This window comes from Gopherus flavomarginatus, chromosome 1, assembly GCF_025201925.1.
Source record: "Gopherus flavomarginatus isolate rGopFla2 chromosome 1, rGopFla2.mat.asm, whole genome shotgun sequence".
In the NCBI taxonomy this organism is placed as follows: Eukaryota; Metazoa; Chordata; order Testudines; family Testudinidae; genus Gopherus; species Gopherus flavomarginatus.
Genome location: NC_066617.1, coordinates 251664053 through 251679528, shown reverse-complemented (window position 1 = coordinate 251679528; position 15476 = coordinate 251664053). Strand labels below are relative to the sequence as shown.

Genomic DNA, 15476 nt, shown 5'->3' with positions numbered 1-15476 from the left:
ATCACTTTCTCTAGTGGGAAGGAAGGAAGGAAGAAGTGCTCAGATACTATGGGGATACTATCCATATAAATACCTAGGTAGAACAATAAGAGATTTTTATTTTGTGTCTCATAACTGGTCAGTGGTGCGCAGAAATAATAGCAATTTTATCAATGTAATTAGCATAAAAATGCCATCACGTCTTCATGAAATAATGTTCTTCTTGAGGCAACAATTAGACTGTAATATAAGTATTGATTTAATCTTAGCTAAACCTCCCTATTTTGAAGTTATGGCATCTTTAGGCCTGCAGTGCTGCTGCTTCCCTTAAAAAATTGGCAGGAATCTATAGCTGGAAAAAACTTATCAAGTACTTTCATTCATTGCCCAGTCTGAGCAGGATTGTTCCCTACAACAATGTGATCTCCAATTTATCGGGTCCAGTTTCAGACACATTTGCAAGGATTAAATCCTTTTATTTTTGGAGTTTTTTCTTTTTGGACATTACATTCAATACCGAATAAATTGATCCCATCAATGCTTTTGGCAGGAGACTTTCACTGTACAAAGTCAGTACCAAGCTGGTTTTTCTTCTACCATGTGATTTAGGCTTTAATAATAGCTGTTTCATTTTCTGTGTGAACATTGCACCTTGGAAAATCATTGCTAGTATTTTATCTCCTTTTTAGGTTCAGAAGTTCACTAAATGCAAGTAATGTCTAATTTCATAGACCGTGGCGGGAAAAACCTCTTCATGATTTTTTTTTTTTTGACAAATAATTCACTTAATGACATTATACCTGAAATCCTCATGTTTTCCTCTTACTGCTGCCTTCAGATGCTGTGACTGATCTTGCCTCCCATCCTGGTTACTACGGAAATTTAGTAGAGGCGTCAATGGGCAAGTGTTGCATGGCAACAGAGGAGATTGAACGGGACCTGCATCGCTCATTGCCTGAGCACCCAGCCTTCCAGAATGAAACTGGGATAGCAGCCTTGAGGAGAGTTCTGACAGCTTATGCACATAGGAACCCCAAAATAGGATACTGCCAGGTGAAGAATTGTTTGCATGTAGAAAAGTATGTTAATGCGCTCTCTCTCTCTGGCTCCGCTATAAATAACGTGCTTTGATTTGTTGCATATGTAATGAAAAAATAATTTAAATGTTTTACTCTGAACAATGAGTGTGTAAAAATAGCCCTTTCTGACTCAGAGTTGTTCCCTATGTATGTTCAGAATTTTCATTGAGTGTCAAAAATAAATTCCCACTACTATTGTTAGTGCTGAGTGCAAGTTATCTCATGCAGTGCTCAGCGAGTGAGCAAAATAAACTGGCCCATGAAGATGAGCTTCACATAGGGGACCTGTGCAGGGATTTGGTGAGCTGAAATCCTCTTCTTCCGAGGCTGGTGGCAAGTACATAGCACCCGTGCAGTGTAATTACAACCTATTGGCTCTAATAACATCTCCACCTCCCCTCCAGCCTCCTGAGTTCTGACCAGGGGAGTAGTGTAGTTCTAGACCCATGAGCCAGTCCCTTATCTTCCATGCGGACACCTCTACAGAGGCAAAAAACTCATGTTATAACAGTTGGATGGCTATTTTGCATCTTGACAGATATAATGCTGTTTTCATGTGGGGCAACATGAACCATCTATGCAAGACTGGCATGTATGAACTTGCAAATCCCCCTATAGCTTAAAGTCTTAGCTGGATTGCAATAATAGAATCAATCTCCCCCTCTCCTCTTTCCAAAGAAAAAAAGAAAAATCTCCAAAGTGAAGAGAACTGTGTTTTGTGGTAAGCTGTCAGACTGTGGGAGCCCTGGGGGTGACAGACATTTCTCCTGCCAATTAATTGATGTTTTATCTGAAAAGTTTTATTGATGTTTTTTAAAGCAGCCCTTCTTTAGGAGCTTTTGGTGAAAATGGGGCGGGGGCGGAATTCTGCAACTAATAAATTCCATTTTCTTCTTTGACCTCATAACAGTCTATGAATATTTTGACCTCTGTGCTGCTGTTGTATGCCAAAGAGGAGGAAGCTTTTTGGCTGTTGGTTGCTGTGTGTGAGAGGATGCTGCCAGATTACTTTAATCACCGAGTGATAGGTAAGCTTGTCTCTCTCCCACTCTTTCATTGAAATGTTACACTGGGAATGAGGGAGTAAAATACTACAAGGGACCAGGATGAAAAAGATCTTGCAATTCTGATTTTGTTTACAGCTGTGCAGAATACCATGTGTGAATTGGTATATGAGAGCACCATTCATATTTGTGTAATTGCTGTTTGCTGATTACAGATTTCACTGAGTCTGTCTAAAGTACTTGAAGTTTAGTTTAAAAAAAATTTACTAATGTACATCTTGGCTTTGCAGTCATTTTCTTTTGCCGATGAGGGAGATGCTCCATTTATACCTCAAGTGTTAAACTTTGCATATGTTTAATTAAAAACAGGCTAGCTACTTGCTAATCTTTGTTACTGTAAAGTATTGAGTGTTATTGGGATGTCACCCCCAGCTGTATGGATGTCATATGTAAGGATATGTTGTGGTAGCTATTTCTTATCTGACATGCTTGTGATATCAGGATGCTGGAGGAAGACAAGATTGTATCTAAAATTACCCTGGAGAAAGAGCTGATCTCCACCCTGTGTTTCTTAGGCTTCAGAGTATACAGCTGTGGGAGATACAGTTCCACCCTTTCTGCATCTTATGCTCTACAGTATGCCTTGCAGGGTGTGTCTACTTGTTCTGCAGTATAGGTACCTTTAAGGCACAGAAGGCCAAACTTTCAGAAATATGCATTTAAGTTGCTTGTGTGAAAAGGTGTAACTACATGCACGGTGCTTGGCTGCAGATGCAATGACCTGTTTTATACACTAATCTTAGGCATGCACTATATATATAAATATATATTCCATTATTTGCACTTGCTTGTCCTTCCCTAACTGTTTTTAAATGGAAGATATTTGCTTTATGTTGAGTTTTATTCATTTTTCTGTCTTTACTGTTAGCCTTAGTGTATAGTATCTGCCGTTGTATCCCCTCGTCACTAAATAGGGATAAGTGCAGGCAATTAGTTTAAGTTAGAGGAGTATTGCTCTAGGGTCAGCTAGTAAAAAAGTTAATGGTGTGGTAGTTGAAACTACCTACACAGTGGCAATGTGTTTCATTCTCAGCTCAGTCAGAACCTGCTCCTCAACTGCAAACATGGCTTTCACTACCATTTTGATGCTGATGACTTGCAGGTCTGCCTCTCAACTCTAGATTTGCCACCTTCCATCCAAACTCAAATCTCAGCCTGTCTTTCTGATATCTCCTTGTGGGATCTCCATCAACGAAGGGTTTGTCTTCACTGCAGAGTTAACTTTGGCTTTTACTCAGATGTTTTCCCTAACTTGATTCCTGTCCATGCAAAACTCTGTTACCTAAGTGTAGTGATAATTTACATCCAAGTTAGCTGGGTCATCCTGGGCTCTAGGCTAAAACTCCAGTGCCGCTTACACTGAGGCTGATTTCCTGCCCACTTTGTGCTGTGGACGTAGGCTAAACCGCTTGAGTGCTTACAGTCCTCCAGTGCCTTCCCACAGCTCTTCCTGTCTGCCCAGAAAGGCAGACAAGTTCTCCCACGATTCACTGGGAAAGAATTATAGCTCATTTTACTGTAGCACTAAGAACGCTGTGACATGTTCTTAGAAGTCCTAGTGTCCCACCCTAGTGAGAGCTGCACCAGTGTGGGTGCAGCTGAGTGGACACCCTTGGCGGGGTATGGGTTTGCAGTGTGGCTGGTCACACCTGAGCTAGCAGTTTTCTAAAATATATTAGGAATAAAAATAATTCTGAAAATGGTACTAGTCCATTACTAGATGGAAATGGTAGAATTATCAGTAATGCAGAAAACACAGAAATGTTCAATCACTATTTTTGTTCTATATTTGGGAGAAAACAGATGACATGGTCCCATCATGCGGTGATAACACTCTTTCCATTTCACTAGTATCTCTGAAGGATGTTAAACAGAAGCTACTGAAGTTAGATATTTTAAACTCAGCAAGTCCAGATAACTTGCATCCAATAGTTTTAAAAGAGCAGGATGAGGAGCTCGCTGGACCATGAATGTTGATTTTCAGAAAGTCTTGGAGCACTGGGGAAGTTCCAGAAGACGAGAAGAAAGCTAGTTTTGTGCCGATTTTTAAGGATGAACTGGGTAATTATAGGCCTGTCAGCCTGACATCAGTCCTAGGCAAGATAATAGAGTGACTGATACAGGACTCAATTAATAAAGAACTAAAGAAGGGTAATGTAATTAATGCAAATCAGCATGGGTTTATGAAAAATTGATCCCGTCAAACTAACTTGATATCTTTTTTATAAGATTATAAGATTGGTTGTTAAAGGTAATAATGTTGATGTAATATACTTAGGCTTCTGTAAGGCATTTAATTTGGTAATGTACATTTTGATTAAAAATGAGAATGATATAAAATTAAAATAGCACACAAAAAATGGATTAAAAACTGGCTAACTGATAGGTCTCTAAATGTAATTGTAAATGGAATCATCATTAAGTGGGGGTTCAACAGGGACTGGCTCTTGGCCCTACTCTATTTAACATCTTTATCAATGACCTGGAAGGAAACATAAAATCATCACTGATAAGGTTTGCAATTACACAAAAATTGGGTAGTGGCAAGTAGTGAAGAGACAGGTGGCTGATACAGAGCAATCTGGATCACTTGGTAAACTGGACGCAAGCAAACAATATGCACTTAAATATAGCTAAATGTATACATCTTGGAACAAAGAATGTAGGCCATATTTATAGGATGGGAGACTCTATCCTGGACGAAGTGACTCTGAAAAAGATTTGGGGGTTGTGGTGGGTAATCAGGTCCTAATGTGACACTCTGGCCAAAAGAGCTAACACAATTCTGGGATGCATAAAGAGGGGAATCTCAAGCAAGAGTAGACAAGTTATTTTACCTTTGTATTTGGCACTGATGTGACTGCCACAATATTGTGTGCCCACAATTCAAGAAGGATGTTGATAAATTGGAGACGCTTCAGTGAAGAGCCACAAGAATGATTAAAGGATTAGAAAATGTGCATTGTAACAATAGACTCAAAGAGCTTCATTTATTTAGCTTAACAAAGAGAAGGTTAAGGGGTGACTTGATTACAGTCTATACGTATCTACATGGAGAACAAATATTTAGTAATGGGCTTGTCAGTCCAGCAGAGAAAGGTGTAACATGATCCAGTGGCTGCAAGTTGAAGCTAGACAAATTCAGACTGGAAATAAGGTGTAAATTTTTAACAGTGAGAGTAATTAACCACTGGAACAATTTGCCAAGGGTCACGAAGGATTCTCCATCACTGACAATTTTAAAATCAAGATTGGATGTTTTTTTCCTAAAAGCTCTGCTCTAGGAATTATTGTGCGAAGTTCTATGGCCTGTGATATACAGGAGGTCAGACTAGATGATCACCGTGGTCCCTTCTGGCCTTGGAATCTATGAAAAATCTGGATGCTCAGACCTAGGTGCCAATAGCCCAAGTTCACTCTGCATTGAAGACGTGCCCTAGCCCTTAACATGACCAAAGGGGAATTCCTGATCTTCCTCTGCCCTCCCTTTCTCCCCCTCAAAAATAGGTCTGACAACAATGTTATTCTTCCTGTTGCTCAATTTTGTAATCTTGGCTTCATCTTTCACTTGGCCCTCTCTTCTGACTGTCATATCCAGGCCTTGTCTAAACGTTATTGCTTCTTCCTGTACAACATTTCCAAGATCTAAACTTTCCACTCTGCCCACGCTGCCAAAATTCTTATCCAAGCTTTGATCATCTTGCTCCATAAATTCTGTAATCTCTTTCTCTCTGACCTTGACACCCAAAACCTCACACCCGCTCTTTGGCTTGTGACAGTAACACATCCAGTCAAAATCCAGCTGCTAAAATCATTGCACTGACTGTGCCACACACAGTCCTTAACTCCCTTCTCTAGCTTTCCCTCCCTGACTGCACCAGAGACACTTCTTGCTCTTACTTTCAGAAATTAGCCCTGCCGTGTGCGTCTGACTTTTTATCTTCATTGTGAGGGCCTCTCCGTCCTCCTCTCCTCCAATTATGGCACCCTTGATTACCTGAGTCTGCTACAAGCACTTTTCTTCATGCCACCCTTTTCAAGTGGGAAAAGCCTCTGAGCCACAGCCACTTCCTCCTCCAAGTACTTCCTCCAAACTCACCTTTTCTGTGTTGCTTACAGCAAACTGTAACCCCAGTAATGGGTAGGCAGTTGGCAAGCTGTGAACACTGCTCCAGGTTGATTAAGAATTGTGTGTATCCCATTATTTTTTTGTTATCTTGTCTTCCCAATCTCCCACCATGGCCTGTTGGTCTTCTCTACTTGTTATGTCTTGTCTGTAGCTTTCACCTTCTGTTTGTACCGTGCTTTAGCACAGTGAGGACCTGGGTTCAATTCCTGGCTCTGCCACAGCCTTCCTGTATGATATCCTACCTCCTAGAACTGGAAGGGACCTTGAAATGTCATTGAGTCCAGCCCCCTGCCTTCACTAGCAGGAACAAGTACTGATTTTGCCCCAGATCTCTAGGTGGCCCCCTCAAAGACTGATCTCACAACCCTGGGTTTAGCAGGCCAGTGCTCAAACCACTGAGCGATCTTGGGCAAGTCACTTTGCCCCTCTTTGTCTCAGTTTCCCATCTGTAAAATGGGGATAATAGCACTTCCCTCCCTCATGGGGTGTTGTATGGGTACTTACATTAAAGGTGCTCAATACTCCTCTTATGAGGGCCATAAAAGTACTTTAAATAGACCTGGTGGGCCACTGCCACAGTTTAAACATTACTAGTAACATGGCCTTTTGTACAATGTACAGCACTTCATGTATGTCTAATATTAAACTTCTGACTTCACAGATCTGCTATCTATCATCCGTGCTGTGTCTCAGGCACAAAATGCCTTCTCTACACTTGTTTGCCAAGCTACCTCTGCCTCCTCCTTCAGATCCTTCCTAAAAACCCACTCTGCCTCATTGCCTGAGAAAGTTAGGATAAACACACACAAACTTAATGGAACTGTCAAGTGGAGTCCATGTTTTGCTGAGTAATCGTGATCTTGTCTTCACCCGTTCCCTTCCTCCTTTCTTTTCACTTCTCTTTTTGTCTATTTATGGTCCTCACCTGATGAATAATGTCTGAGGTAGATGGCATGCGCTGCGAGGTGGGGAATTGTCTTTCTTGTTTCTCAAGAGATCTTAGCACTCAAATTATTATAATCGTCTTGGGATCAGGGTTGGATCTGACCATCTCAAGTGCTAGTGTAATTTGCATACTCCCCATCTCTACTAGGGTGCCTCCTTATGACTTGATGTAGAAAGTGCTTAAAAAACAAAACTGCTGTGTCCAGTGCTTTGGGATTTGGGTATGAAAGCTGAAGCTTTGGGCTTCCTGTCTCAGGTGATGCAGAATGTGCTTGGCATTTGGGCAGTAGAAGTTTTGAGTGATGTATCATGGAGATTTGTATAACTTGATTTTTAAGCCAGGAATTTCACAGCAAGCAGAACTTTCTGATAAGGAGAGGAGGATCTGGGCTGGGAGGAGAAACGTGGGTTGCATGAAATAACTGCAGACGGAATACAGAAAATGACTGGCAAAGAGAACTCCTTTTTGTATACAGTAAACATCTTTCATCCAAGGCCCTGGTCCCGCATATCAATTTGCTACCATGGATTCTTTACACGTGAAGTCACATTGGCTCCAGTGAAGCTATTCATGGGCACAGGGGCGTGGGCTAGTAGATAAGATTACAGGATCAGGGCCTGAATGTGCTCCACTTAGAAAGATTGTCTTTAAGGCACCAAGGAAAACTTACGCCTGGGAAAGATAGGAAATTACAATTTTTTTTAAACATCCTACTTTTTACCAAATAAATACTTCCTTCAAGAGCAGTTTTTTATTTTCCACTCTAGTGCAGCTGCTCCCCTGCTCATTTTTTTGCAGTTGGGGTGTGTATGGAGTGCTGAACTATGTACACTGGAAGGAAGGGGGTTTTTTGCTTCATTTTTGTTGCATACATTCCAATTTGAACAGTAAGCAGCTTTTAAAACTGTTCTTGCTAGCACTTAGGTATGAAATCGTCTGTAGCCAAAAGCAGGTGCTGCTATTATCATTGTATAGCACCTGAAAGGGTGCTAGGCACTTAACAGAAAATGATACAGGCCTTGTGCAAAAGAACTTGCAATATAGACGCAACACAGTGGGTGGGGGACAAGGTTTATCACTGTCGGATAATACAGTTACTCATTTCAGGTGCATGCACATCTTGGTGGTTCAGATTTCATTTTGTTGATTTGGCAGCTGTTGAATTGCGGTTAACTGTAGATCTCAACAAATTCTTTAGCCTCAGCTAACCCTGTGGTTTCATTGTGACTTACAGGTGCTCAGGTAGACCAGTCAGTCTTCGAAGAGCTTATAAAGGAGCGACTTCCAGAACTGGCTGAACACATGAAAGATCTGTCCACCTTGGCTTCCATTTCCCTTTCATGGTTCCTTACCCTGTTCCTCAGCATCATGCCCCTAGAAAGTGCTGTGAATGTCGTAGACTGCTTCTTCTTCGATGGAATCAAAGCCATTTTCCAGTTGGGCTTGGCTATTCTTGAAGCCAATGCAGCAGAACTATGTAACAGCAAGGATGATGGGCATGCCTTGATGATTCTTAGCAGGTATCCTCCTCTGTCTGAACTTCAAAGTATACAGTACTTTCAAATTGCTCTGCTTTAAAACTAATACAAAGGAATGTGGCTTCTGTATCAGTAGTAAGAGAAGAATATAGTATATGCATATGCAGCAGTGTCTAATTCAAGTTCGTCTTGCTGCTATCCCATCAGTGTCTCATCTCAACAAAAGGTTTAGGAAATTTGGCTAATAGAGCTAATTTCCTGGCAATACTGAGAGAAGCAGGAGACTGCGTCAGTGTGTACTATTTACTGCTGCTCTTAGCTTCTTCCCTTGACTGAAGAGCTTCTTGTCCCAGACTTTGTGGAGACAGAAACGTTCTTCCTTGGGGGGTGTCTGCCTTTAATTATTGGCTGGATCACAGTTGTAGTGTGAGTAATAGTTGAAGCGTTTTGAAAAGCTTAGTAGCATAAAACCCTGTATATTTCCATTAAGTCTGAGCCAGAAGTCGATGCTTACTTATTACTCCGCTCCCAGCATGCACAGCGAAGTCATCTGTGTTTGTATTGCTTTGTTCCCTTTAGGTTTTTCGATCACGTTCAAAATGAGGAAAGCCCTCTGCCTCCAATCGGTAATCACCACGCCTTTTTCAGCGATGATCAGGAGCCCTGTCCAGTGACCGAAATAGCTGACCTAATCCGTGATTCCTATGAGGTAAAATAAAACTTGATATTGCCTGGATTTTCTGTGATACTTAAATAACCGTGTGAGTTTCCATAGCATAACCCTCTGGTAAATCAGCCCCTCGATAAGGTGCTCAGATACCACAGTGATGGGCATGGTGTAAATACCTAGTTAGGTCGATAAACTAGAGACTAAATATATTGAAACACTTTCATTTTTCTAGGACTAATAATACTACGTACTTTTTACATTTTCAGAAAAGGTAAAAAATCTATTCCTGTATTCTAGAAATTCGGAGACCACTCTGTGGAACAGATAGAGCATATGCGCTATAAACACAGGATTCGTGTTCTACAAAGCCATGAGGATACAACCAAACAAAATGTGGTGAGTAGAATTTTCTAGCACTTAGGGTTTGTTTTTTTTAACTATTACTACTCTAACTAAGCTTGCATTACATTTAAAAAGGCACCACAGTGTGAGTTAAGGGTGATCCGGTATCTGATGTTTTTCAGTCTCCATGCTTTTGTGTCTGTGTGTGTGTGTGTGTGTGTGGAGGGGGAGACTGGAAGAAATATGGAACCATAAATGTTTTAATTCTTGGCTGTCCTCTTTCACTGTGTAGAGTACAATGTGGGAGCGCACATTTCTTGACTATGCCATTTATATCAGTGCTGGTTTTCACTACTGTGCTTTTCCCTTCTTTCCCGTTAAGCTCAGAGTTGTCATCCCAGATGTTTCAATTCTTCCTGAAGATTTAGAGGAACTATATGACTTGTTTAAGGTTGGTATGTTTGGAAAGTAGAGGGATGAAGACAGAAAGCTCCAGTGTTATATGGGTTTAGTTTGCAAACCTTATACTAGAGGTTCAGTGAAGAACCACAGAAAGAGGGAGTTACTGTATTATCGGTGGTGCTGTCATTTGGGTAAGCTGTTAAACTGCACCTTGCTGTTTTTGTCCCTTCAGGTGGCTGTTCAGCTAGATTATAAAGAGCAAATTTAATGACCATTTAACACAGTGGGGCTCGGATTGGGTCTCAGGGACCTCATGACACTTCTTAAAAGAGCAAAGAATAACCTCATGACACTTAAAAGAGCAAAAGATAACCTTAGCATGCCCCTCTGTAGTACAAAAAAGGACTGTAAAATCAGGTTCTATTGTATTCTAGCAAATTCTGTCTGCACACAGGTTTAATAATGCACAGCTCTGCAACCTGTGTTCTCTGCGCTGAGCAGCAAAAAGCTTAAGTACCAAAAAAACCCCTTCACTTTCTTAGTCTTAATGTTCCTTAGAGGGCAGTCCTCACCTCTCAGTAAAAAATTAACCTGGAGTCCTTTCCGATCACTTACAACTTCCTGGGCTTTGACAATTTTATAAATAACTTACTTAATTACCTTGTTCCTAATTTAATTTCCTGGATTTGATTTATTCTCTTTGAAACGGTTCTTTTTTTTTTTAGTAATGATGTGATATTTACCTGACTCTCTTTGTGTATTGTTTACCTTACAGCAATAACTATTAGGTAATAAGGAGAAAATATTGTAAAACTCTTACTAGTTTTAAAAATGTTACGTGCTAATTGCCCATTGGAAATCATGAGACAACCTGTCTGATTTGAGACTTGAACAGTGGTTTTTTCTTAGGAATTGTCTTGGTATCATCACACCTACAAAAAGAGGTTAACAGTTCCAGCATACCTTGATATGAATATTTAAGTCTGTACCAACTACTATTCTTAATAATTGATGTAATATTTTCTTTTCTATGGCTTCTGATTCCTTTTAGAGAGAACATCTAATGAGCTGCTACTGGCAAGGGATGAGACCTGTAATTCTGCGACATGACCCAAGTCGGCCTTATGCTGAGCAGTACAGAATAGACTCTCAGCAGTTCACTAACCTTTATAAACTTGTCTCACCATGGACATGTGGGGAACACACTCAAATTTTAGCTGAAAGAACATTCCGACTTCTGGATGAAAATATGGACCATCTCATCGAATTCAAAGGATTTGCTAGCTGTTTAGGTAGCTACCTTTGTTACAATCCAACTGGCACTTGGGCTGGGCTAGTGGCGGGATGGGATGCAGGGTTGTCTGGCTTCAGTTAGCATGCCAAAGTAAGAAAAGGACATCTTTTTCTTGAGTACAGTTTAACTAATCTCTCTTCTGTACTGATTTCACTTTGAAGTAATCGGAATAATAAGGCAACCTACGAACCTGATTGAAAAATCATATTAAAATGCTTCACAGTTCTCAAGCACCAGTTTAATTTTTGCTAGGAAAAACTTTTTGAAGTCGTACCATGTGTAAAATTGTCTAAACAGTCTTTTCTATTTGGAGATTACGAAATCCCCTTTTCTCCCATGTTAGTTTTTTCCCCCTCAGTTTAGAGAGCTGCCTAGTATCTTTTGAGATTCATAATCCATTGAGTCTTTATGTAGAGGGCAGAACAGTAGAGAATCTCAGCCCACCTTGGGTCTAGCTTTGGGGGCCTTATTTTTCTCTTACATAGCGACCTACTGCCTACCCCCCATTTCCCTGTACACAGGCTGTGCTTGGATCACCAAAATTATAACCTGACCTGGAGGGAACTAGGCTCCTTTGCTCGGGTATGCCTGAGATGTAATTAGTGTCTGAATGGCATGAGGCTGTGCACTTCCATATCTTGCCAAAGTTGAAACTGCCTTACCTGTAGTGGGATACCGAATCCAAGATTCAAACATATAACTCCTCACGTAATGTCTAGAACTGATTTTTGATACAGAGCTGAACCACTGTATAACTCTTAACGTGAGCGGATATGAAGGGTTTTAAAACCCCTTCACAATAATGTTTTGAGTGAATTAAGCATTAGTACCTTGTCTGCATTGGTTATTTAAATAAAATAGGGGAGCCCTCACTGCTCTGCTTATCCTACAAGACTGTCATGGAGTTGTATGGGAAGTATTAAGAGGAAAATGGTGGCCCCCAAATGAGGGCATGGTTTTGTTCAGCTGTGGCAATATATAGCCTCTGCTAGGCCACTTTGTATTCTTGCCAATATTTCTAGATTTGATGTGTTTCATGGTTAGTAATAGTAAGCCCTACACACTAGCTAGTCACTTGCTGGTCTTAAATATTTCATTTTAGTACACTGGCTGCATGTACATATGTTGTACTTAAAGAACTCCTGATTATTTTAAAATGTGGAAGTAAATGTTCTGGTGTACTGTTTATTTTCCTCTTGTAGATGTTATGTATAATGGAGAAATGAATGAAAAGATAAACCTGTTATACAGGCTGCACATCCCTCCTGGTAAGAAATTTGAAAGGAAAAGATCAACATCCCTTCCTCTCCCAGTCCCCATAAACAGACACTTTAGGAAGCAGAAGTTGCTGAATGAATATACATGGCTGCCCTCAACTGAGAGGATGTGCACTCTACATTTCTAATGGTGCTAGTTAGTTAGTTTTTTAAAATTCCAGTCTAAGCTCTTCTTTGCTTAATTTTGAAACTTTTGGGTGTCTTCCTATAAACAAGGTGGCTTACAGCTGCTCTACTCTGAGATGTCTTGCAGTCGATTCTGGGCCTGTTTCCATACGGGAGGTAGTTGTTCTAAGGGGTTGGTACTCTGTTTTTATTGAAAAGATTTGCTGCATACAGTACTAGTTTGACTTTGCAGAGATACAATCCCAGTCTAACGTGATTAGGTGATTAGAGTTTGAGTGATTATTTTATACAGTGTGTGAAGCTTTTTGTTAATGTGTTACTCTTGGCAACATTTCCTGCTACTCCATTACAATAAGCTGCTTGTTTTAACACAAGCATGAAGTCTGATATAACTAGGCAGTGTTTAAATAAGTCACCTGCAAAGATCACCTTTAGCATTAATGCTAGTTTTCCTCCTGAGCTCAGAGGATTAAAACGTGATGAAGCTCTTAGTGATCTTTGACATGGCACATTAATAGCTAACTCTCAATGTATTTAATTTTTTTTTTGGTAGCGCTCACAGAAAATGAGAGAGACAGTCAGTCACCACTAAAGAATCCTTTATTGTCTACTTCGAGGCCACTAGTATTTGGAAAAACAAATGGTATGTGCTGTTGAATTCATAAAATTATGTTAGTATAATTATGTACATAATAGAGCTGACCAGCTGTAAGTTCATTATTGGTCAAGTTTTTTCTCCTCTCCAGTTTCTGGTTTTTATTTGAATTTGTTGCAATGGACTTAAAACTAATGTTTGTGTTTTTCCCCCACCCAAGGTGATACAATAGATTACCAGAAGCAACTGAAGCAGATGCTTAAAGATTTAGCCAAAGAGAAGGATACTAAAACTGAAAAAGCAATGCCAAAAATGAGCCAGGTATTTATATAGTGAGGATGTAATTTTAAATAAGGCTGAGAAATTATCCTACAAGACTGTAGGACCTTTTAAAAATGTCTGAGCAAAACTGTGCTGCTCTTTCTAATAGCAGGTACCACAAACAAATCTAAAATTACTCTGTGTACTAGATCCAAAACTTGAACTAATTTGGACCAGGTGAAGCTAATCCAAAAGGGCCCTTGACCACCCCACCAGCAACTTCCTTGTAAATTGAAAGCCATGTACCTCCAGTGGCTGCAAATACACTAATGTAGTACTGGGAAAGGTAATTTCTCAAATAGCTAGGTCCAAGCCATATCTATGTTTTCCACAGGCCAAAACCAACAAGCAGCTAATGCAGATCCCAGATCAGTTGTGTTGTGCTTACAGCACTCTCTGTTTCTGGGTTGACTGAAGATGTCACCCCATCCCAAGGCTAATCACACACTGCCCATTCCCATTAAATCCTAATCTCCCTCTCCAGACACACACACTCTGGAGGCGCTCTCATTCTCTCACTCAGAAATCCAGTCTCCCTCATATTCAGTGAGGAAAGTATTACTAACTGCCAGAGTACGTCCTGGTAACTTTTTTTTGGCACTTTATCAAATGGCTAAAAGTCTTTCAATTTGTAGCAAGAGTTTACAAATGAGGATGCTTCTGCATGGTACTCTAAAATCCCATGTCACCTTATACTTACTGCTCAAACTTTTACAGCTATTGTACTGTATCCATGATATTATGTGATCAATAATTTGACCTGTTACAATAATTTCCCCTTGCCTATTAGAGGGAATTCATCCAGTTCTGCAAAACCTTGTACAGCATGTTTCACGAAGATCCAGAGGAAAACTCTTTATATCAAGCCATTGCCACTGTGACCACTTTACTACTTCAGATTGGAGAAGTGGGTCAAAGAAGTAGCAGTTTGGGGAGTGGATCAGATGAATTTACTGAGGATGTACAGTCTGAGGCCTCGGACCAGGATACTGTTTTTACTGACACTGTGAAGATTACTCACAAAGAGACTCAATCTTTACCTGTGACTGAAGGGAACTGGATTATCTCCTTCGAACAAATTTTAGCATCACTTTTGACTGAACAGTCACTAGTAAATTTCTTTGAAAAGCCTTTAGAACTGAAACCAAAACTGGAGAATGCAAAGCAAAATCAATACTGTCTCAAAACAAATGGAATGAGTGACCAGTCACTAGCTGAACACATGAAACTAAATACACAGTAGCAAAGTTGCCTGAAACTGACTGCACTGAAGTTACACCAAAGCACCCTGTTGCAAAGGCTGGCTTTTGGTTAGCAGTGGACTGTTTTGTTTGCTCCTCAGTTTGAGAGCATTAAAAGCTAAAGGGGTGTGTAGTTTGTGCTATTGATTTATTAAATATGTTCTTGTTTTGAATGTAAAAGGAAACATCTGTCTGCACTGTGAAGACACTGCAGACCCATTACATATTGGGAGAGCAGAAGCTGGCTCCAGTAGTTTTGTTAGAGATTTTTTTTTTTTAATTGGGGCAAAACCCTCCTCAGCTACTGTCTGCAGTTTGTTTATGTGGTGGTTTGGGGTTTGTTTGTTTTTTTTTGGCACTAATCCTGAAGACTTGTTTCAATGCTGGTAATTGAAACTATTTTAATATTTTTGATTGTATTCAGAGCTGTATGTCTTGCTAATGTTAATATACATGGACTGCTTCTGATGTTCTGTGAAAACATGCACTTTTCAATTAAACCTTTTTGTACTGGACTTTACCCTAAGTAGGGG

At 40.2% G+C, this 15476-nt stretch overlaps 1 protein-coding gene across 3 annotated transcripts in view; it reads left to right on the top strand.

The window, feature by feature from the left end:
* The window catches only part of TBC1D8 (TBC1 domain family member 8), a 78309-nt gene extending 62846 nt beyond the window's left edge, over positions 1-15463 (top strand). For all 3 annotated transcript variants that reach the window (XM_050921725.1, XM_050921734.1, XM_050921717.1), the window contains 11 exons: positions 818-1032; positions 1969-2086; positions 8432-8717; positions 9255-9384; positions 9643-9741; positions 10070-10138; positions 11141-11381; positions 12586-12651; positions 13340-13429; positions 13602-13702; positions 14493-15463. In XM_050921725.1, the coding sequence (XP_050777682.1) occupies positions 818-1032; positions 1969-2086; positions 8432-8717; positions 9255-9384; positions 9643-9741; positions 10070-10138; positions 11141-11381; positions 12586-12651; positions 13340-13429; positions 13602-13702; positions 14493-14945 (1868 nt within the window). In that variant the 3' untranslated portion in view covers positions 14946-15463. The remainder of the gene's footprint in view (positions 1-817; positions 1033-1968; positions 2087-8431; positions 8718-9254; positions 9385-9642; positions 9742-10069; positions 10139-11140; positions 11382-12585; positions 12652-13339; positions 13430-13601; positions 13703-14492) is intronic.
* Positions 15464-15476: the final 13 nt, after the last annotated feature.